This window comes from Cyphomyrmex costatus, unplaced genomic scaffold, assembly GCF_001594065.2.
Source record: "Cyphomyrmex costatus isolate MS0001 unplaced genomic scaffold, Ccosl1.0 scaffold639, whole genome shotgun sequence".
Classification (NCBI taxonomy): Eukaryota; Metazoa; Arthropoda; class Insecta; order Hymenoptera; family Formicidae; genus Cyphomyrmex; species Cyphomyrmex costatus.
In genome coordinates this window covers 399417-424381 of record NW_017280199.1, presented here as the reverse complement: position 1 = coordinate 424381, position 24965 = coordinate 399417, and the positions used below count along the sequence as shown (strand labels likewise).

At 39.1% G+C, this 24965-nt stretch overlaps 2 protein-coding genes across 11 annotated transcripts in view; both read left to right on the top strand.

Annotated features, from left to right (window-relative positions):
- LOC108779899 (ELAV-like protein 3) overlaps positions 1–15074 on the top strand; it is a 43650-nt gene extending 28576 nt beyond the window's left edge. For 5 of the 10 annotated variants that reach the window (XM_018547444.1, XM_018547441.1, XM_018547443.1 and 2 more), the window contains 7 exons: positions 2255–2490; positions 4100–4203; positions 4685–4838; positions 6578–6616; positions 8393–8651; positions 11728–11769; positions 14729–15074. In XM_018547444.1, the coding sequence (XP_018402946.1) occupies positions 2295–2490; positions 4100–4203; positions 4685–4838; positions 6578–6616; positions 8393–8651; positions 11728–11769; positions 14729–15053 (1119 nt within the window). In that variant the 5' untranslated portion in view covers positions 2255–2294 and the 3' untranslated portion in view covers positions 15054–15074. The remainder of the gene's footprint in view (positions 1–2254; positions 2491–4099; positions 4204–4684; positions 4839–6577; positions 6617–8392; positions 8652–11727; positions 11770–14728) is intronic. The other 5 variants (XM_018547445.1, XM_018547447.1, XM_018547446.1 and 2 more) reach the window with 5 other exon arrangements.
- Positions 15062–19550, top strand: LOC108779901 (uncharacterized). Its single transcript, XM_018547450.1, has one exon. The coding sequence runs from the start codon at positions 15192–15194 to the stop codon at positions 15534–15536; it is 345 nt and encodes a 114-aa protein (XP_018402952.1). The 5' UTR covers positions 15062–15191; the 3' UTR covers positions 15537–19550.
- Positions 19551–24965: the final 5415 nt, after the last annotated feature.

Here is a 24965-nt window from a genome sequence, read left to right as displayed (position 1 = left end):
ATTGTTTTGGTCGTCGGGTTTTTACGTCCTTCAGTGTTTACATCGGTGCCGTTTCTACTGGCTCGTGCCGACTGATAAACGTGTCGTCGCAGCTGTGTGTGTACTCGCCTTAACCGTGAACATCGCGGTTGGCACCCTACGGTAATTCCCCTTCCTCGCTCTGCCTCTGTCTCTCCCTCTTTCGCTCCTGTTTCTCCCTTTGCGCTCTGGCGAGCGCGCGCGTGTACCGGGTGTTCCGCGCGAAAGAGTTCGCCGAATCATTCTTATCCGCTTCTGCCTATGTAGTCTAATCTAATTTTAAAATCTCGGTTCTCCACCTTAGATTTTCCACAATAAAGTCATTGCTTAAACTTGAGAGTCTAAGTCGTAAGGAAGAGTGATTAATTAATTATATAGTCGATTATTCTTCTTTCGATTGTGATTGGTCAATTTCTTACGGCTTGAGATTGCAAGTTTAAGTGTAATGGTTTATTGTAGAAAACTCATAACTCTTTTAAGCTTTCTACAGCCAGCCATTATAGCTTTCAGTTTTAAGATGTAAAAAATTGACCGATCATAGCCAATTATTCTTCTTATATTCAACTGTGATTGATCAATTTCTTATGGCTTATGACTTAAAGCTCAGGTAATAGTTTATTGTAGAAAGCTTATTCAATTTTTTCTATTATTATGATTCTAAGAATTAGAAGAAATAAAGAATGAGTTGAATCGATATTAAAATTAATCTACATTTCTAGGAACTTCATACATAATCAGCTTCATATTCAGGACGTGAATTCGTTTCCTCCTAGTTCTAGTTGATTTGTTGCTTGCTTCATATTCGTTTTATCTCGTGGAGAATTTCATTAAAATCTTTATTTAGTTGAAGTTGATTGGGATTGAAAATATCTTTTTAAGTTCTAAAGATGTATTTCAATAAAAACAAATTTCTGTTAACGTTTTCTCGCTAATATGACTTTAATAATTAATAAAATCGTAACAACGATCGTTTTTATAAATATATTTCCAAGTTAATTACCTCTTTGCTTAAATAGGAATGAGGTCAGTCACCTTAAATTTTTTATAATTTATTCATACACGCCATGTTAGTAGTAGTTTAGGAAACATTTCATTAAATTATTTTTTGTGTCGATGAAGAGGAAAGCTGTTACTGAAAATTAATGATCATAATTACCAATTCTCGTTACTGCATCAGCTACTTGTTGAATTTCTAATTAAATTTGGAAATGGTTCCTGATATTTAGAAATTATGAACCGATCTCTGTGTACTTTTCATGCTGTGGACACCACGTATGTAGACTTATACTCGATGTGCTTCTGTAGTTTGGAGATGAAAGGGTCTCCAGCCCTTTAAATGACAACAGGGGTCGTCGGCCCCTTTAAATTACCCGAGTTCGTATCGGATGTTACCTCAAAGTTCTTTCAAACCACCGCTCTTCCTTTTCGTACTGTGTTTGAAAAGTTATTGTTCAGATTTACGCGATCGAATCGCGAGTATTACATATTTGCTTTTTTTTTCCAGATTCCTCCATAATACTCGTACTTTTATATCGATTTTTCTAATATCTAATACAAAACATTTGCGATAAACACGTTTTTATTAAAACAAAAGACTATAGAATAGCTTTTTTTAAATGATTATAGATTTAGATACACCATTTATTTCCATAATATATATTTAATAAATTATTTAATATAACATAATATTAAATTATTAATAAATAACTTTTTATATGTCTTAATATTTAATTATTATGTCTTAAATATTTAATTATTTAAAAAAAAAAATTGTTAAGCCAATATTCAAATTCGCGTTGGTTCTGCTTTATACAATAAAGCCGCTTCTTTTTGTATCTTCTTATAATATATTCGTTCTTTCGCCGAGTTCGCGGTATGTACAAAAACCTTAGATTAGCTTGGACTTGAGTTTTCAAGCGTCAAGGAACTTGTGCATCATTGTTTTGGTCGTCGGGTTTTTACGTCCTTCAGTGTTTACATCGGTGCCGTTTCTACCATTACCTTGTGACATAGTTTGATGTGTTTTCAAAGCGAAACTTGCTAGAGTATATTTTAACGTTTTAGGAAAATATGCAGACTTCGCGGGATATCATAAAAATTCCGCTATGTTTAATTCTGGCAAAATAAAACTTTTAATACAAACAAATCATCAATCGATACTGTATAATTGTAAATCATTTGTCGATAGAGTGTCTGGATCACGGTATAATGTGATATGTATGTGTTCTGTTTGCAGATTTCGTACATAGTTAGGGACGACTCGTTAGAGGATTGCAATGATGGCGAACGGAATGGACACAGTCGTACAACAAAACGGAGGATCAACCCTCGGACAGACCTCGCAGGAAGAGTCGAAGACGAATCTCATAGTAAATTACTTGCCGCAGAGTATGACACAGGATGAGATTCGTTCTCTGTTCTCCAGTATAGGCGAGGTCGAAAGCTGCAAGCTAATCCGTGATAAGCTTAGCGGTAAGATCAGCATTTCTACTGCGTTCTTTCTTTTTATGTCAAGGCACTCAAATCCGAGTCGTTAAATATTAAACGAGCCGAGCTTGTTTAGTGATGTTTAATGACACCATTAGAAGGTATGCGGCTCAATTCGATACATCGATATTAACGAAATCATCTAAAAGCTGATTCACGCCATCTGAAAAATAGTAATCGATTCTTTTATTAAATGCTTTTTCTCTTTCGTTTCAAACAATTTAATTCGACAAAGATTAAATTTTGCAATAGACGATTGAAAAATAATTTTAAGAGAAGTAGTTAGAAAAATAAAAAATTGCGACTTTCCAAAAACAATTTACAGAATTTTATTTCTTTCACAATCACGAACTCTTCAGAAATTTCTAATTTTAATAAACATGATTAGTGTTCAACTTCGTCAATTTTCTCTATCTTTTCTGAACTGCTGCCAACCGAAGATTGGCACGACGCTGGAAGTATGCATCTTTATTTCATGGAATTGATCAATTTGGCTCATAAGCAACTCGAGTTACATTCATTTTGCTGAAAACTAACATTTCGCTTATATAACGCGACCTATAAGTCTCTGGCTGACAAGGCATTTTGCGTAACTCGTCCATATCGCCATAAAGGTTATAAACACACTCAATGGTCGTCCGTATCGCCATAATCATACATCGAATACGTATTTTCTAACATAATTCAGGTACGTGTGTGCCGGGTATATTCCGTGTAGTGGCGGCGAGACGAGCACGTGTATAGACGTCGCGGCGCTATTTCAAGCCGCCGCGAAGAGCGAGAGCGGGGGCGGTGTTTGGTTTGAAGATTTGCCGCTTTATGCTCGATCTCACTGCCGCAGAGTGGCAGTACCGTATCACGTCGTTCGCTACCATGCGCATTAAACATATCGGAACAATTTTTTTTTCGTTTCATCGAAAAACCGTAATTATTTTTCTTCCCCCCCCCCCCCCCCCCTCTTTCTCGATTTCTCTTCATTAGATTAGAAGTCACGCAAGATGCATCTTAAATTTATTAAATGTAGCAGACAAGAAGCCTTTTCCCATGTATGACTGACGTTCTAAATTAATAAAATTCATTCTTGATTGTAAAATAATACTTTATATATTATTTTTTGATCAAATTATTATTTTATGTTTTGACATTAAAATGTTTAAAAATCACGAATGAATCTGATATTAGTTCCTCGGTAAAACCGAAAAATAATTCACTCTTATGTCCTTGCGGTTCCGCTACTTGCTTCAGGCATTTTGCCAACTACTCGTTGATATATTTGCCACTACGCCATTCATAAAATTGATTCCGGGACGTATTGGGGAAATTAAAGTTGGCATTGCACATTCAACCATCATTTCGATGCGATTATGTTAGTCGTTAGATAGCCATTTAGATATAAACAAAACTCATCGGTAGCGTCGAAGAAATATTAATTTTTTTACATCAAAAGCAAAAGCCATCAAAATGTCATCAGCGATTAAACATGTCGGACATCACAATGTACGATGCAGCTCGTGATCAACGTATTTTTCGAAAATCTAAATCTGGCATCGACGACACTCGTAATATTTATCGAGTTGCGTCTCTCTGCTTACAGGTCAGAGTTTGGGTTACGGTTTCGTCAACTATCACCGGCCTGAAGATGCCGAAAAGGCTATAAACACGCTCAATGGTCTTCGTTTGCAGAACAAAACCATTAAGGTAAGTGGCCTGTAATACAGATCTTGAGCACATCGTGTATACCATCGTTCTTCATTATTCCCACATAATAAGCTAATGTGATTATTTACTATAAATTCTACTTCCATAATTAAACCAATATTTTTTCTCTTGAGAACTCGTAGATCATCGATATTCGAAATCAATAGTCTATTTTTGCCAGTCGAATTTGCAAAGCATTTTTATCTGATTTCTAGAATGCTAAACACACTTATGCGAGCTTGTAGGGTGGTAATGCAGCAATATAAATAGGTTAGCCTGGATTCGGGCGGATTTTATCGCGTACAAACAAGAATAAAGCGATGATTATCGCGTGGGCATGTTTTTCTTCCTTTTTTTTTCTATCCGATGAAATATCAAGCACTTCGTTGATTCCGTCGCTTTGTTTGGATAATTTTATGAATATTTATTGGGATTGAAAGGAAAGTATTTTTTGGAATGCGATTTCTTTTTCTTTTTCTAGGTGTCGTACGCGAGACCGAGCAGCGAGGCGATCAAAGGCGCGAATCTGTACGTCAGCGGCTTACCGAAAAACATGGCGCAACAGGATCTGGAGAATCTCTTCAGTCCTTACGGCAGAATCATCACGTCGCGGATACTGTGTGACAACATCACCGGTAAGTCTACGCAAGTCCGCCTGTTTATAGTTTTCGCGAGCTTTCCGCGATGATGTGTATATCTGTCACGATAATAAAATTTTTCCGACCGCTTGTCAATTTTTTCGACAACGCGAGATGTATTATCTACAAACGTAAGTCCGACGAAACGTTACGGATATCGTTTGAAATATTTCCTCGGTTTCTTCCAGTCGGCTTAGACCCGATTTATCTTGTTATTCTATTCGCGCTGATATGAACTTGGCAAAATGATGAAATCGATGTGCGAGGAATCTATATATTTAAGACAGCGACAAAATCGGAAATCTCCGGTGGCTTTAAATAAAACTTATCCAGATCACAGGTGCGTAGGCCATGGGGTTAGAGTCCGTTTGTAGGGTGGGTCGGTGCGCCATAAAAACGATAACGATAACAAAAGTGCGACAAGAGTAGCTCGTTGAAGCGATAACGATAAATGTTCTGTTGAGCGAACGAGATCGTATCAGTTTCACTTGGTTATGTTTTCTTTTGCCTATACACATCTTCCACACGTTTCCTCATTCGAAGAGCACAAAGAGCAACGATTTCACGAGTATACAGCTTCGCATATACACGCAACTTTGTTCTCGAGGGGAGCTTACATATAGTATACCCTACGACAAATACGATGACAACTCGAAGTGTCGCGCAAGTGTCTCTCGCTTTTAGTCGTCTACGAACCTTCCCGAGTTTAGATTTCGTTTGCGTATTTGATTTATTTATTGCAAATGCTCCTCCTTGGCCAACCCAGTTTTGCACGCACCAAAGTCTCATGGCCTCCACCTCGATCTTAATTTCGTGCCTCCTTATACCGTGCTCACTTTTCACCTCACCATCCCTTCATCCCGGACGCATTCGTTGCTACATCTCGTTACCTCTTATCACCATCATTATTCCATTATCCGGATCACAAGGCTTGCTTCGTTTTTTTCCCCGAGACTTAAGTTTGTCCTATGTCGCTTTCTCCCATCTTCCGCAAAAGTGAACACGCGCGATATACCGAATTTTTCCCCTTTTGGCGCTCACGCTTTTTATATGATTAAGGAGATCTGAAATAGTATAATTTACACGAAGTCCGCTCGCCCCTTGTATACGTACTCGTCCTGTTTAATTTCTTTTGTTTAAAATGATATCGTTTCTTTTCATTATTGTACGAAACGTTAAATGCGAAAGCAACGAATACCCATCCAGTAACGATTATTAAAACATTAAGTAACATAATTAGAGAGAGAGAGTACAAGGAATTTATTTATTTTATTAACAATTTAGTTTCTTATAATCTTTAGACCTGTTTGATTTCACAATTATGTATGTAGTTTTTTATATAATATTTGTGATAATATCTATTGAATTACTAAATGTGATAAAAATGTAATCACACATCAGTTTGTTCTTGTTTCCTAAAATGATTGAAAATTAAAGAATTTTCATTTATTTTACAATTTTGAGAAATTCTGAGTGTAAATAATAATTAAATTTCTTAATTTATCACGTCAAAGTCACGATGTGTGTTTTTTTTTTTTAAATTTGAATGCTGACTAGACTCGTTGTTTTTACTTTGCTTCTATTGTGTTCTTTCTTTCGTTAACCCTTTCATAACTCCGTCTTATCGCGTAAACACGTTTTTTCATTTCCCGAATCAACGTATCACAAGGGCGAGCGAATCGCGTGTGCTGCTAGTTGGATTTTAACGAGATATGATTTTTTCCGTTTCTGTTTAGTACGACAGTTTGTGACCGGCGGCGGAGACAATTTGCCCGGTACGTAAATCACAAATCTCTTTTCTTTTCCCTCATTACGTCCTCTAGCTGAAACGAAAAGCAGCCGTTTCTTTCGATCTGTGATGCGCGCGCGTCTCTCGTTTGCGCGACCTCGTTTTTTTTTTCACCATGTAACCATGTATACCTCGTCAATGTCGTCGCCGTCGTTGTTAAATAAAACACAACGCAACAGTAGTACGAACACCGGTTTTCCCCGTGGTGTAGTCGAGCGTCGCTCGGAATCGAAAATCGATTTGTAATCGTGCCAAGTAAACATCGTCTTCGATCAAATCCGTTTATGTCTGTTTGTTATAACGTTTTGTCAAAATTCATTTGTAACTTCGGCGCACGGTGATGTAATTCAGCGAAGGATTGAGAGATTTTACATTGTGTGACGCGTCTTACTAAACTGGTGCTTTACAAAATTGGTGCGTAAGATCGAGAATCGGTAAAATATTAAATAATAAAATAATTTGCGGTTTAATATTTCGCGAAACGTTCCATGTTTTTTTTACACCTTGACTGCGACTCGGAACAGTTCAATTGATCGATACGAATTTTAGGACGACCAAATTGTAAGAAGAGAAAATGAGAAAAAATTATTGCGTCTCTGTCTTCGTCGTGCAATGACAGATGATGCGCGCATCCAGTATTTCCCTGAGCGCCATTTTTGTTTCTTTACGCTTTTTGTCATTCGTTATGGTTATGATTTGCTTACGATCTCTCAATTATATTGACATGTATCCGTGATCGAAAATATACTCGCTCTATCTCTCTTTCTTTTTTTTTTTATCACTCTTCTTTATCTCTCACTTTCTCACTCTTTCTCTTTTTCGTTCCTATCTACCTGTTATCAATCGACACTAGACCGCGAATGATAAATAGATCTACAAAGTAGAAAATTGAAAGAAAGACAAAAAGACGTCCACTCGACAAGACATTGTCGTTGTGTTTGTAAAGAAACGAATCTGCGCGCACCGAACCACTCACTTTGTCTCTATGTGTGGAAAAAGATTTTCTGTAAAATGTAACATATAAGATTAACATTTCTCGAATCTACACGACATGTACTTAAGTACTTTTCCGTCGTTATGAGAGATAAGCGATTTATACTCATAATTTGTCGCTGCTCTCAATGATAGCTGAACGCAGAGAAGCAAACATTAACAGGATTGGAAAAATTACTTTACAAGTCACTTATAATTTACTTTTTATTATAGAAATTGAGTGTAATAAGTTAAATTAATTTTTTTCACATTACACTTTATCATTTGCTCCAATTTTGTACTCAATTTCTATAATAAAATACATATAAGGTAATCTAAAAAGTAACTTGTAAAATAACTTTTTCAATCCTGTACATTACATATGTGAAATGTGAATTATTCTGTACGCATTTTGTAATCTAACAATAAGTACAACTTCGAGTGATAACTCGATGTATCGGGATTGTGTATTGACTGGTCGAGAAAGCTAACTAAAGGCTTATTAATAATACCGCGCGTAATAAGGAGGCATAATAAGATGACGTCACGGTAAGAAACGCAGGTAACGTCGTGGCACAATAAAAAGTCCTTCGAATTGGTCTTGAGCCGTCGTTGATTTCGCGACGTTGCTAGTTAGATAAAAAAAAAAAGAACTAGAAAAATACCTGGAAAACCTAGAGAGAGATCGGTCGGAAGCGTCCGGCACGGTTTCGGCTTGCGTCGTGTGTCGTCAGCAATAACCAGATGCGATCTTATGTGTTCTGCCGATTATCTCGGCTCCTCTCGACAGGCCTGTCGAAGGGCGTCGGCTTCATAAGGTTTGACCAGCGCGTCGAGGCCGAACGAGCGATCCAAGAGCTGAACGGCACCATACCAAAGGGCTCGTCCGAACCGATCACCGTCAAGTTCGCCAACAATCCTAGCAACAACAACAAGGCGATACCGCCATTGGCCGCCTATCTCGCACCACAAGCCACGCGGCGTTTCGGCGGGCCGATCCACCATCCGACCGGCCGCTTCAGGTACATTCCACTGTCGCCACTATCCAGGTACCTACTCGCCTCTACTCGCTCTACCCAAGGATTTTCACTATCTATCTAACTCTTCGTCTCTTCTACTCTGTCTTTTTCTCTCTTTCCGCTTTATTCTATCTTTTCCGGCTTTCGTTAGACAGTTCTGTTGGAGGATGTTGCGTGGAGTAATTTGTCGCGGTTGTCGTTAACGCGATGTTAATCAGCTGGGTATGCTCCAGCAGCACAGACGTATGCGAATTAAATACCGCGATTGCTCGGCCGCGCAGCATTTTCTCGCTTTTCTTTCTTCTCTCTCACTTCACGTTTCTTTATTCATTGATTTTCCGATAATTCTTTAGCCATTTAAATTGAGTTTTTCTCCTGAGTTATTTATTTTATCCATGAATCTCTCCATATTCGTCCATCTATCCATCCAATTATTCCAAATTTATTTTTTTATTTTTCTATCTAGAACTCTCTAACTCTCTAGCGTGTACTATTCGTCTTCTTCCTTCTATTTTCTCTCTTTTGACACACACAAACACCGCGTGAACACAAAATTACTCGATTAGATCGATCGATTATTCATACATAAACACGAGATTTTTATGACATCTTGATATTGTATTACAAAATAATATGGGTCTTTGTTTTTAATAAGAGAAAAAAATTTTTTTTTCATATATAAAAAATACGTGATACTATACAATATTATGTTTTGTTTTTATTGTGGCTTGAAAAATCTCAGATAGATAATTTAAAAAGAATGAAAAAGTATTTTACAGAAAATAGTGTGACTATAATTTGTATATTGAATACAATAATATAAATGAAAATATACTACATTGATAGTAAGACATTTATTTGCTCTGTTTGAGTATGACTTTATTATTATATATCGATCTTTGATTGCTTATATGGTGAATTAAAAATATATTTGTGATTATTTATGTCAATCGATCGATCAGTCGATCGCAGACAGTTATCGTTACTTCCACAAGTTGTTCGGCACAAAGCTCCTCCTATATTCATCCGATTATAATTTAAAATATGTATGCACTAACGTGTCTGTCTTATTTTAAATTGTGACTGTGCACGCTCTGTTATTTTCGGGAATCATGGCTTAAACCTTTGTGTTACTTACACGGTAATTTTTATAGATACGGTATATATTTTTCATATTCTCACTTGCAATTATAATTACAATAAGGGAACGGTCAATGACGACGTTTAATAAACGAATAGTTTCGCCAATTGTTTTCTATATTTTATTATGATTACTCATCACTTGAAAAATATACGTATTCTTTATCTTCGATCAATTACAATGTTATCGAGAACAAACAAAAGCTCGCGGAAAGGTATAGTGTTCCGAAGCAACACGGACAATCCACAGAGAATCCGCGTTACCTCTGTTTAGCAAGGTCTTTCTGTCTCGCAATCGATATGACTCTATTAAACTTTCATATTGACGAAACAACCTATCAAGGTCGATCGGAGGGCTTCATGACCTTATCAAATAACAGGTTCAATAATATCCATGTAATTTCACGCAATAATAATATAAAAACAAACGTCGACTGACCCTCCTTTATTTGCACTCATCGTTGTGTTTCTTTCATCGTTGTTTACGTGATCTCTTGATTTTTGTGCTTTTCTCCATTTTTGTACTTTTCTCCATTTTTGGTTCTCATTTTCTTCAAGGCCAGCGATCAGATCTCACGAAATAGACGTACAAGTATATACTACACGATCGAATGCAGAGAGACGAAAATATGTTGTATAAGTCTGATTTGAAAACGTAAGCTGATCTTTGGCCATTCTCGAAACACGGAGGAGCAAAACGTACACAATAGCCTTACATTCTATATCGATATCTGTCGTCACGAGCAGTAATATTTTATTTTGGCACATTATTGTGTGTTATGAAATTATTATGGAAAACTTTATCATTCTCGGTGACGACAAATATTAGTTACTGAATCAAGGACTATATCGACACTCAATTCATCATCTCTCTTTCGTTTCGAGCCTCCCATGTTACATATAAGTCACGATGCTCGCTATCAAGAGCGATATCTATTTACGTAGTATACGTATATTCACAAATTTTCCCTCCAGTACGGAGACGATATACGCAGCATACATCTTCATTGATCGCACATGTCAGAGTCTGTTCGTATATGTCTAAATTCGAGATACAAAGCTACCGAAATTCTCCATGAGTTTCGTCACGGATATCGATCGTTTGTTTTCAATAAGTACAAAGCGCTAACCGAGTGCAGCTGCGCTTTGCTGTTGCTTTGTCTCTTATTATTCCATTTTCCCTTTCAACAGAGTGGAAGAATAGCTTATATAACAGTTAATTGAACTGTCGATATTAAACAAAATTTGAGACGACAAAACGTAACATACAATCAATTAATGATTTGAGTAATCAGCCTACTTTCTACAATTTTTGTGCTATATAAAAAACTAATTTGTTGTCAATTGTATATATATTATTCGTAAAACAGAATGCTGCTTTTCTTTCTTTCTAACATTTAAATTTGTTTTTTTTTTAATTTGCAAGTGTAACTATAAAAAAATGTTTTTAATGCTTGAGATTCAAATTTATCATGTCGACGTCATCGTTTGGAAAATCACGGTCATATTCTAACCTAAATAGCGCTTATGTCATTGTGACAATAATTCCTTCAGTTCCTCTCCTAACAGAGAACCGAACTGGTTTCATGAAACAAATTCCTTGTCGATTATTTACTTTACAAAATTAAATTTATGTCTTATACATTTTATATCTAAATAAATTACTTTTCTCTAATCTCTAATATAAATGTTTATTTAAATAAAATGGAAATAACATTGTGTTGTAAATAATTGTGTATTATATTTTTTGTTTAATATTAATATCACATAACGACATCATCATATCATTTCGCTTCTCTGCATCCCGGCATTGCATCCCTCGTTGCGTCCCGTTCGCGGTAATAGTGCATCGCTACGTAGAGGGTAGAAAATGAAATACACAGGGAGCGCCCGACTTATCCCCCGACTTTGGCTCGATCCCGGAGTATCTCTCTTCTTACGTTGTTCTTTTTGTGTTTTGTTTTAGCACTGGCAAGGCCATGCTTGCCATTAACAAAGGCTTACAGAGGTCAGTATTTTTTTCGTTACTACCGCTACGTTTTCCACTCCTAATTTTTGTTACTTCCGTTGTGTGGCTTTATTCTCTCTTTCTCTCTCTCTCTTTCTCTCTCACTTTTCCTTATTTGACTCGTTACGAATTCGATATCAAGATATCGCAAAATGATTCTATCATTTAAAAAATTTCGAGATAACAAACACAATGTTATTTATGTTATTTAATTTTTTAATAATCATTACTTGAATTTTTAAGTGATCTTTGTCCGTGGATATTTTTATGTAAAAGTCTTTTTCAAGGTGTAAAATATTTTTTATCGGTTTTCTTTATGTAAGCATAATTTCGTAACGGGATCCTGCTATATTTTCACCATTTCTGCATTTTTCACAACGGATTGCTTCGATTTTTATTTGATTCAGTTGTGCAAACACAGTGGTAGATATGTTGACGTCACGTTTTCTTGGGTTTCGCAATCAAGCCTCCTTGGTTTCCTGTTCTTCCATTTATTTACATAGTGTCATTTACTCGTTTAAACGATTAAACCGCTGCAATATTTGCCACCGTAGTATTTGCAACGATTGCAGCTTCTAGATTATTTTAGAGTTTTCTTGTTGCGCAATTTGCGTATTATAGAAACAGCTTAAAAAGAACATAATTATATAGTGAACTGACATTTTGCTGTAATGAAAAAATTTGAGAGTCTTTTTTTACATTTTACTGCAATATACTTTAGAAAAAATTTTATTTGGAAATTCTGGACATTTATATCATATATATACATATATTACGTATTCTCTGTAAACTAAAGTTACATGCAAAAATCTGTTCTCGAAGGTACTTATTCTAAATACGAATACGTTTAAACATAGAGAGAGAAATCCGGTGCAGATACTCGTGTACATATATGTACATATGTTTAATGAACCACGAGACGAACTCACATGCAAGCAACGTGATGTTACTCCCTTCATTTCCTTGTCCTTATAGATTCCATTGTTTTGTTTTTTGTACGGCCCTTCATCACACGCACACGTGTACACATACATACGTGCATACACTGAATTGGATCACAGACGGTCGTACAACCACCCGATGCACATGTCTCTGCGTACACACGTAAAAAAAAAAAAAAAAGTACATGACACGTATCACACGTTTACTTTACGCGGTATAACGTACAACGTACGTGAGGAATGCATACGTAATTATTGTGGCCTCGGCATTATACTGAGTACTCACCGAGATGTGCCCTGTTTTAACGCGGCTTGTGACGTCAAGTAGGTACGTAGATACTTTTACAACTGTAAATATTTCCCCCACTTGTATAAGTGCCTTTGTATAGGACGTGTACCTTCCATTCCTATTCTCTGAAATCTTATCTGTCTAGCAAAAGAATTCTGTCGCACATTTAAGAATTAACGTTAATGTCTACCCATAGAGAGCGCCATCCAAGGAGATTGTGGCTTGCGTTTTTCAAAGAAACACGTTCTGTACCTATGTGGTCCCCTGTGCACGTGAATGCATGAATGTTGATGCAATAATGTACCTTTGTCTCTAATTTGGCTTTTTCTCTGGATATATTAAGTTATATCCTTATAGAGAATGCATGACTCGAAAGAAAGACTTAATTACGTTTGATTAAAGATTCGAAATCCAGATAGCGCGTGTACTTGTAAATTTTCTCTACATAAAGTGTGACATTTCTTCATAGCATCCCATAATGCCACTTAAATTTTTTATTCTTTGTCTTTCTATTTTTATTATCTTATAACTTATAATTCTGAACGAGCACACTATACTGTTTATGTATACTACCTTTTTATACTCTTAACGTTTCCTTAATTTTCTTTTTCTTATTTCAAAGTTTACTACACAGAGATTTACGTGCGACATATCAATAGTGCTTTTAATCATTATCTACAAGATATGTCAGAAATACAAATATCGTTGATAAAATTTGTTGAAAACCGTCCAGAGTAAACACTGCTTTGACACAGCTTACATATATGTACTTGAAAACTGCAATTTAGAATAATACTTTTTGTATCTGTAAAATTTGGAAAATTTGTTATAATGTTGATTTATAAATGTACACATTTATTTATTTTAAATTTTCACAGTGATCACACGATTGAAATAAATACTTGTGTATTTTATACGGCATGTTTTTTTCTAGAGTATATATTATAAACAAAGTTTGCACGCTGTCCTTATTTATATATCACTTATGCCACTATACTATTATATTTCTTATAATGTCGCGTAAGTTACGTAGTACAAAATCAGTCCTCGCGTAGTTTTACATATTTTTTTTTTCACTTTTTTGTGCCAGTGTCATATGTAGATGTCTGCGGAAGTGCCATTTGTGTAAAGAAAGAGATCGATTACATATCACGCGAAATAAATGTTCACATCAGTATGTATATATTCGCATCTTTTTACACGTTTAATTTCATTGGGATTGCGATATACTGTGCGAGTAGCGTATAATGTAAAATTTTAATAGATATACCCTTTTATATTCAGAGAAAAGAAACATCAGCAAGTATTTATAAATTGAACGGTGCTCAAACGTTCCCCCGTGAAACGTGAATGATAATATAAGATAAAACTCGAGCGTATATTTTATGAAAATATTTAAAGGACATATCATTATTGAAATTTCATCACAATATTGTATGTGAAAGAACGGAAAAAAAAAATTCTACCGCTAAAGATCTACAAATTATACATTATACGATGATTGTGTCCATGCAGAATTATCGTAGCCAAGAAATGCGTTTTCGTATTCTTGATTGCGAGAAACCAATTAGACATCATTGAAATGATACGCATACGAAAACTGCCGGTTTCGATGTGATCACGTTTCAGCATCGTTCGTTCTCTCACTCGTCGCCTCCGCGGCCGTCATTGTCAGCCGCCACCGGGCGACGATGTCCGTTTAATGACCGGCCTGGTCACCGTGTTGCAGGTACAGTCCTCTGGCGGGTGACCTCCTCGCGAACTCGATGCTGCCCGGTAACACGATGAACGGCGCCGGCTGGTGCATCTTCGTGTACAACCTCGCACCCGAGACCGAAGAGAATGTGCTCTGGCAGCTGTTCGGACCCTTCGGCGCCGTCCAATCGGTCAAGGTCATACGTGACCTTCAGACGAACAAGTGCAAAGGCTTCGGGTTCGTGACGATGACCAATTATGAAGAGGCGGTGGTGGCCATACAGAGCTTGAACGGCTACACCCTGGGTAACCGTGTGCTCCAGGTTAGCTTCAAGACGAACAAGAGCAAGGCGGCGTAGGACGAGCAACAAGCGGCAGCGGCGGCGGTGGCTGCGGCTGCGGCCGCGGCGGCGGACGCGGCAGCGGTAGCGGCACCTTATCATCATCGTCGTCATCGGCTGCTACGTACCGCGGCGGTAGTACAGCTGCCGGTGCCGATGCCGGCGAGTCACCTCTACAACAAGCGGGGTCCTGGCCAGGTGCCGGGCGGCATTGGCAACAATAACATCAACAGTCACATCGGGGTCGGCGGTACCGCCGGCGGCATCCTTCACGGAGGAATCAAGAATCAACGGCAGCCGTTCCTTCAGCGTCTACCGTCGCGCATACACGATCTCACTCGGGCAATCGAGATGGCCGTTTCGGGAGCGGCGAATACGGCAACACAGCAACAGCAACAGCAGCGTCAGCACGCGCAAGCCAAGCAGACCTCCCTGAAGAACAAACCCAACAACAACCGTCAGGCCGGCAGCAAAAAGCTCCAGCAGAGCGAGAAAGTGTAGTTGCAAGGAGTGTGTGAGAGAGAAAGAGAAAGGGAGAAACTGAACGTATGTGTACCTGCGTTCGTGTGCGTGTGTATGTGTGAGAGAGAGAGAGAGAGAGAGAGAGAGAAAGAGAGAACGGTTGAAGAGAGAGAAGTAATGAAGGAAATAGAAAGGAGGCCGCGCGAGAGATAATTAGAAAGAAGTAGGTTAGATCGTTCGACTGTCCGATATGTAATCGTGGACTGTGCATGTTGAAAGCTCGAAGGAAAATAACGGGGAGGGGGGGGGTAGAGAAAAAAAGAATGCGATATTAACGATTCCTCTCGTGTCCTCTCATTCCCCTTTTTTTCCTCGCTGCGCTCTTCCTCTTTCGGGTTTCTGTTCTTGCATTCGATCGTGATCAAAGATGAAAAGAAAACACGCGAGAAACATCCTTGGCGTTTTATTGATACAAGCAAAATTGTTAGAAATTTGACAAGGAAGACGAAAGATTGAAGTGCGTTTTTGCCTTTATCTTGCGTTCCTCCACAATCATGCTACAAGATGCCAAGTAGGAAATTCCACATTCCTAGTTACAAAGGTATAAATTTTCATGACTAGACGACGCGCGGGGATAACAGGAGGGGACAACACGAAGAGACTAGTTCAAAATGCTGAACCGAAATTTGTATTAGGTTTTACGCGTGACTCGCACAGCGTTTTACTCGCGGGTCCTGTATATACATATTGCCGATTTATATGTATGTGTACGCGAAAGCATGCTTGTGGACCAAGTGTGTAAGCAGGACGACAGTTCGTAAAGAGCTTTGAAGCTCGAGGGAAGAGGAAGACGCAAAAGCTCGAGGTATGAAAGTGAGGAAGGAAGGCAGAGAGAAAGAAAAAGAGAGAGAGAGAAAAAGGACTTTCCCTTCGATTAGCATTTGACGATGCGTCGAGAGCCTCCGCCGGGCATTTCGGCCGATCTTTCTTTATTTTTTTTTCTACTTAATGTACATCCATGACCGGGTTAGTCACGACGATATCGGGCTGTGAGACTGAATCACACACATCAGACACGCAATTAATATATACATACACATACACTTGCACGTACAAGTAGAACGGTCACCAAAACGCGCGGTTAAGAATGTCAGGCTGTCGTAGAAGAGAACATATTTCGGAACGCGCTCACGTGAGATAAACCCCGTCGAAATGCGGGAGAAAAAGAGCGGATGGGAGAGAGAGAAAGAGAAAGAGAGAGAGAGAGAGTGAAAGAGAGCAAGAGAAACAGAAGGAAAGTTAGAGGGGAGTATAAAAGAATGAAATCTCAAAGAAACACTCACACACAGTGCTTAGTAGTAGGTGGTTATACATACTCGTTTTATGTATAAGTTTTAGAGTATTAGCGTCGTGTGAATGAGGACAGGAGAGAGAAACAGGTAGGGAATACGGTGAGGGTACGAAGTGCAAAGGAAAAGAAAGGAAATATTGAGAGAGGGGTGGGGGATAAAAAGGTAAAATTGATTTTGTGGGTTTAAGAATGTAAAGCGCGTGGGGGCCGTATGGTAATCGAGAAAAGGCGAGGAAAGAAAAAAAAAAGGAAAACCAAGTATCATGGGGCAGGGCTCGCACTCACGTGTTCGTACGATCGCACGGAGCAGATTTCAGTATGCGGGCACGATGTGTACCTCAATGTAACCCCCGTAAGTTTAATTAGAATGTTACCGTTTGAGCATATGGACGTATTATTCTCGGGCGAAGCGGCTCCCCGGAGGATCGCGAGCGGTGATTCTCGGGGCTTGGTATAGGGTAGAAAGAGAGAGGGAGAGAGCACGGCCTGTGAGGGATCGCGAAGCGATCTAACTGCGTACTGTAATTACCGCTAGTCAGTACTCAGGTGGTCTCCATTGCCACGCATACGTGTCGATGATACGCACGTATATAATGTGTCTCTTTCATTTTCTTTTTTTTTTTATATGAGACGTATTTATTAGGTAGTAAAAATGTGCTTTCGCAGGATCGGATCATTCTCTGACTCTCGATAATTTTCCGTGAAGATGCACCGTCCGAGAGAATATTTTATAAGATGTTACATAGTTTCACGCGTCGTCAATCCTTTTATTCCTTACGAGGGATTTCATAAATGTCAGGAACAAATAACAATAAAGGAAGAACGGGTTTCTTATTTGATTATAGAAATTAAAAATGCTTTAACCTTTGCATATATAAATATATGCATATAACTTTTACACTTTATACGTGAGACGTCAGATAATAATTCAGAACGTATGATCGCTCGTGTCGCGTTTAATTTTTCCTTTTTTTTTTTTGTCGTTGATTAACATTGCACGTTTCGTCGCTTGGGAAAGATTCACGAATATTCAAAATTGCATAGATACAACGAGAGGAGACGATATTGTTCTATGAGACGGAAGAAATGGATATTGCAACATCCGTCATTTTATCTTTGTGTCATAGAACATTGATATTGTTCTTGTTTAAAAATATCGGTATTACAAAAAAAAGTTATGCACTTTGCAAATTGGACCTCTTTAGAACTTTGAAATTCTGGAAGAGAAAAGCTCTCGTTCCTGCATGTACTTCGAGGACGGTGCATGCGATCGGTATGTGATACGGATTAATGACAAGATTGCAATGATTGACGTTCGATCTCAGGTCAGATTAAGGAATTACGCATCTAGTCAACGTGCAAGTTGCCGCGTCGTCAGCGCAGTTTCGCATTTAAAGAAAGGATAGATAACGACGGTGAACATCGGGAAGTTGGAGGCGCGGACGCAACGACGAGCGCGGCTAATGATAAGTAAAATGGCGCGAAGCAGGCGAGCCGGATCCTCAGGCTCGTTCGTGCGATTATTGTTGCCATCCTTTCGAATGACGACAGATCGATTCGGTTTATCGAACGGTGATTGTATTCACAGACAAAATTCTGAAGCAATTCTCCGCAGCTCAAGGAATGATTCTCCGCGATTGTAAGTAGTTCAGAAATCGCTTTCCGAAGGTGATTCTCTCCGATTACGCGTAGAGATTACATTATTAAAGTGATTTTCTACACCCGCTTCCGTCACTTCTCCCGAGTGATCTTTCACAAGTGCAGAGACAGCGGTCCTTGATCCGGCGATCGCGACGACTTCTGAACGGAAAACGATCTATAGATCTCCGGATGGCGCGAGACGAGCTTGAGGACGCGGATTACGCGTACTTAATTGCGAGTAAAGCGATACTCGATTAAGGGTAGATTTAGTCAAAGAAACCAAAAAAAAAAAAACACTTAAACATGTATGTGGTAATAATAATGAGTACCTTAGTGTCTAGTCCGGGAGTCGCGAGGAGACGCGAGGACGAATGATATCGTCTCTCGGAGAAGTCGCACGACTCCCACGAACGTTGTGGATTTTCTTTTTCTAAGACATTACTTTATTTATTCAGAGCCGCCGCCGATTCACGCGCGGATCCTTTCTCGACAAAGGACGCCGGGACGTCGGCGCGAGGCGCCAGGATCTCGAACGTTAGTGCAAATTAAGGCGTCGACGGGCATTAAAACGTCGCCGCGTAAGTGCAAACTCGCTGATCGGAGGGTGTTCGAACGACGATTGGTCTCCCCCTTCATCGCTCATAATTATATCACGACACTATTATACGAATACAGTAAACAGTACAGCGTAACGCGTCGTTTGTATATGCAGATATATACGAGGTGGATATATTACCCTCGATTGATTTGCGTAAGCGAACGGTAATTTTTATTCGCAATTTGAGATGTATATTTCGCGTAATATTTGTTACGCGAGCACCGATAGAATATTAATAGATCGTTATCGATAGGGAGTAAATTAATGGCGTATTGGTACCACGTGAAAAGTGAGACCACGGCTTGACAGCTGGAATTTCATGCGTATACGTGAGATATTAATTATATTTCGACGCATCCTCTCGGTATCAGCGAGACGTCCGTTTTTTTCGGGACGTTTCTTTCATAATACACACATGCGAATATACATTTGCCAATATAATAATTATTCTCCTTCTCGCTATTATTGCCGTATTATTATGATTATACTTTATTCTTATTACTATTATTATTGCCATCGTCATCGTCTCATTATTATTATTATTAATTATCATTATTATTATTATTATTACTTATGATCGTGTATATTTTCTGTGTCTTTTGTCTAGTAGCTACGTGTAATCTTTAACACCTCATTACTCTTGTATAACAATACTAGAGAAAGATATAAAGAAGTACTTTACTCACTCTTCACTTGCTCACTTAACATCGCTCTACTATCGCCACTTTCTGCCAATCGCTCTATAACTATTACGTTGCTACTACTGCTACTGCTGTGTTACCACCACTACTACCACTTACTACTACTACTTACTACCGACTATTTATTTATTTATTTAATTATTAAATAACATAACAACTTATTATGTTTTATTTAAGGATTAAACTGATTTGTGTTTGGTTCAAACGTCGTTTGTTTTATTTCTATTAAAAATGTTTCAGTTGCCATTCACCCGGCATCCCGACCTTCCCTACGATTATCGCCGATTCATCCCTCCTCCGACCCACCCTTCTTCATCGACATTCCACGATCTCTTCCTGACATTCCACGAGTTACAGACTGATGTAATAGCGATATAAAAAAAAAAACGGCGAGCCGCTCGACCTCGATGCACGAGACTTCGCTCATGGATCCTGGTTCGTAGCGTCTTTATTATTTATATATATATTATTTATACTATTAATATAGTCGCGAACACCGCCATAAGTACGACGAATGCGACCGAATTGCGCATTTTAATTTTATTAAAAATCCTTTGATTTTTTCGGAGGCGATTTCGATTGCACTCGATATATATATATATTCACGAAAGATGTTATTGCGTATCTCTTAGTACGAGATGGGAGTTTTGAAAGAAAGATTCATTTTTAGTACATAACATTGGCGGCGTTCACGACAGCGCGTTGAATGGTCCAGGAATTACTATGCGTAGTTCAAGTTTTAAGCTAGTCCTTAATATTCCATTTATTAAGCCCGGAACTTTACATTATGTACGTTCCAAAGAATGTGCGATCGGAACAAATGCATTGTAGAGACTCGATACGAAGTAGAAAACAGAAAATCGAGTCGTTTAGTGATCTCCATACTGTAAAAATAAATATAAATTTTGTTATACTGATAGTCTACGCGCGAAATGGATTTTTCGCGAAGACGATAGTCTCGCGAAACAAACTCCGTGAATCAACGTCGATCCAACATCGACATCCGGATATACGACCATCGAATTACTCCTGCCGTTTCAAAGGACAAAATCATCTGACGATCTACGGATACTTGTTCGAGTGATTCACTTTGGATAAAAGGGAGTCGAATTTCCGGGAGTCCAGCAGCGAATTCGAGTAAAGTTACTTTTGCGTATCCTCCGCAATGACAAATAATTCGGAAGATGAGTAAGATAACTTAATATAGTACTTGGTTACTTCGAGTATTGGCGATCGAGCACTCGTTGATCCTTGAAGTCCGAGAGACATCTTTCTGGATTCGCTCCCGATCGTCCGAATGGTCCGAAGGGAGACGCGTCGCTCGAGACGCGGATGTTAAATAATAATGAGGGTGGGATAGAAAAGAAAAGAGAAACGTGGACGTGAGGATCAAGACGATTCAAGGTTGAGGTGAGCGAAATGCGATGAGAGGAAAGAACGACGACCGAACGATTATAAAGTGATGCGAGCCCTACCCCACTCTTGAGGGGTGCCGACTCGCTCGCAACGATTTGTCGACCGAATTAACGTCGTAGGCGAAAGGATGGAGAGAGGCGAGTTTGAAAAGAGAGAAAGAGAGTGAGAGTGAGAGAGAAAGCGCGAGAGGGAGAGAAAGGGAGAATGAGGCACGCTAATCTACTTAAATATAATATTACATACGATTATTATATATACGTTAGATATACATTATGTGTATTGTATTTATGTCTCAATAATCGTTGTTAGTTATATCGCTATGATGATGATAATGAGTATGATAATTACCGACAACTTCAGAGAAGGGGAAGGAACACAAACGCGGAACTAGAACGCATACACACACGGTACATATATACCAAGCATACGTATCCGCGCCAGCTTGTCCTATGCGATTTGCAAAGGTATCCTTGTATCGCGCGATTCGGGGATAACTCTTCTTATTTTTTATTAAAAAAATAATCTAGAGGCAGATACGCTTTTTATTTACATGTCACATATCAAGCTTTTCGATGAAAAGACATTTTTTTAATTTTGTCAAATTGAACTTATTGGCTCTTTTTCAAATCGCGAAGACTGTCTGTGCCCTGTGCCAGGAGAGCGCAGAGAATTAATGATGAACAAATAAAAACGCACCTACATTTAACAGTGCACTCTTCGTGCACCTGATCCGCTCGAATCTCCGATGCACTCGATGCACACCTCGCTAATCGCATAGGCGCGCCCGTGGGACGCGCAGTCTTTCCCGGATATGGCAGGATATGTCAAGGCATCCTGCGGAACATCTCGAAAGAGATACGAGAGCCTCGAAGTAGATCGGTACATTCGCGGTTTCTAACTGATTTCTGCGATGGACGAACGATATTACATTTATTAAACGATTTACATTTAACCATTAGTCGCATTATCGATATTATTGTACTACTAACTAGCGCTCGTACCCTCTTATACTCGTAAAAAATGAAAGAGAGAGAGAGAGAGAGAAAGAGAGAGAAAGAAAGAGAGAAAGAAAGAAAGAGAGAGAGAGAGAGAGAGAGAGAGAGAGAGAGCGCGAGAAAAGGAAAGAGAAGGGCAGAGATTGCGGAAGACGGGAAAACGCGTGCTGGAATAATTAAACGCGGCTCAATCTGTCGGACGACGATCGGCGCGCGATAATGGGGATCGAGTACTGTTGCGAGAAGGGCGGAAAAATAATGTCGTGGGATCAACGACGTTATTATTTAGGTCGTTTTCGCGGCACCGTATTCGAGTGTGTGTGTGTGTGTTGTGTGTATACAAGGCGAACCGATCCACGGAGTATAGTCGCGAATTTCAAGCAGATATATACACGCGAGTCTTTATCGTAGATTGACTCGCGTCGACCATCTTCGGGAGTGGGTATTCGAAGTACGGTGTCGCGGGGATCTCCTATTGCTCGTTCGTCGGCGAAGTGGCCAGGATGTACTCGTCGTCGTGGATTCTCGAGGATCGCGAGTCGCGCGATTCCATCGGCGCTGGATCCTCGTACTTCGACGACGGGTCCTCTCGGGATAGCGCGGAATTGTTCGCGGAGAAAACGGTATTCTCGGCAGGGCGACGCGAGGGATGAGAGAGGGCTCGGCCGGATGGAAAGCAAACCGACCGGAAAAGCCGGCGGTGACGAAACGAAGGGTGGTATCGAGCACCATAAGCGTCGAGTTTCGCTTTGCGTGCTCGGGTAGCTCGAACGTTCCGTTTAATTCCAATGAGAATTGTCATATTCCTTGGCACGTCGTAAGAAATACGGACTTTTTTTAACGATATAAATTTCTCCTTACTCACGTTTAGGTCGCCTTGGAAATATTAGCAATGTGGACGTTGATAAAAAGAAGTCTGCTTAATTCTATATCTTGTCACCTGTACTATTACTTTGGAGATATGTTTTGAAGACTTGCCGCATTTCTATCACTCATATTATCATCCTTACCAGTTTTCATAATTTTCTGATATCCATTGCTGATATTTCTCGATATATAAATTTGGAGATCGACGTAAAGTGCGCGCGATGTTTATTCGCCTTGCATCTGTGCAATATAAAGCTCCATCGATCGGCCGAGGCGCAGCTCCGGGAAAATCCAAAAGTGGTGTTCAAAAAAAAAAAAAAAAACGTTATCTTTCCTCGTGGACTGGCGCCTCGTCGAAGACGAGCCGATTGTACGTATGACAGTTTAAACAAAGAGGAAGCTATATATAATTAAGTGCAATCAGAGCAGTCATTGATATTGACGAAATTAATTGTTCGGGGCTAAGAATGAAATTTCGAATGACAACGAAACCGACTTCGTTTCCTTTTTTTCACAATACTGATAATCGGTCAAAAGGATTCCAACAGTGGGATCGTTTTGTGAACGGCCTCGCTGAAAAAATCGCAGCGCGATTTTCGTAATTTTTAACTTCTATTCCGAGAGCTCGCAAGTGCGACTGATATTCGCAGACGATAATTCACCTGGAGATTTTCAGCGAAACCGTTCCTGATATGTCGAAGCAGCGTCGCTGTATGCTAAAGTACGCACAATCGTCACCAATATGTGGCGACGATTTGTTTGTTAGTTGTAAATCACGAGATTGTCCATAAATCATTGTCATTAATCGCATCGTGTCATCTATCGCAATCGTGGCATTCATCCTATAGGATCATTGTTTTGGTTTCGCTTTAAAAACTCATTCGTCGATTCGCTGACACTTTGATCATCTCATATCGCGTCGTTATGTATTACCATCGAAATGCCACGATCTGTTTCATCGAATCGCTCACTATCACGCATAAATTCATGCGATCATTCGTAATCATTATTCCATTTCATACATTAAATGCGGCATAATAAATTTATTACAAGACTCATACAGCCATTGATTCATTCACCCATCGTCATTATTCATCACTGATCGCCTTCTTCCTTCGTATTATGAGGAAAACAGGTGTAACGTACCTGTAGAGATAATCCTTGATGAGAGAGATATTCTGCAATTGTGCCATCATTACGCCGTCATCGATGATCGAATAAACATCGCCCACACTTCAAGCTTTTTTCTCCGATCCGAACACCCTCTCATCGCTTGATAATTTTTCATCGTCCAGAGAGAATGAGAGTTACATCCACGAACTTTAATTACAATTGTTGCAAATTCCGTGAGCGCCCTTGCATGCATTTTTCTAATCGTCCGTGACTCCATTTTGATTTCCGCATTTTAATAATTCCGAATAATTACGCAGCTGTGTCATATACGAGTCACGGCTATATCTTCTTTTAAAATGAATTATCACGAACTTTTCTTATATCAAAATATCCATTTATTTTTTATGTACGAGTAAAGTGTAAAACTTTACATTAAAATTTTATTTTATTTTGAAGTAGTTGGCTCTTTCAGTAGCGTTTACAAAGTGAATGCAAGCGGCATTTGCGGCATCGGCGACATATTTATGAAAGGGGTAGGTAATTGAAAATGAAATTGCGTAACGCGTAACGGGTGGGATATCATTTTTGCGCGGACTTGGGCGTGCACGCACATTCGCATTCACGTACGCATGCACGCACGCACGCATTTCCGACGTGCATGAATGCGAAATCGTGCGTGAAACGGAAATAGTGTCGTGGAGAAACAGGAAAAGCAACTCTAGCTCACCGTAGGCCTAACTAAGAAAAAAAAAAATGAAAAGTATTTATGTACTGTCTAAACTAACT

Bases quoted from the DNA above. Each gene is read 5' to 3' on its own strand.
- LOC108779901 (XM_018547450.1), top strand. From the start codon at position 15,192: ATGCCGGCGAGTCACCTCTACAACAAGCGGGGTCCTGGCCAGGTGCCG.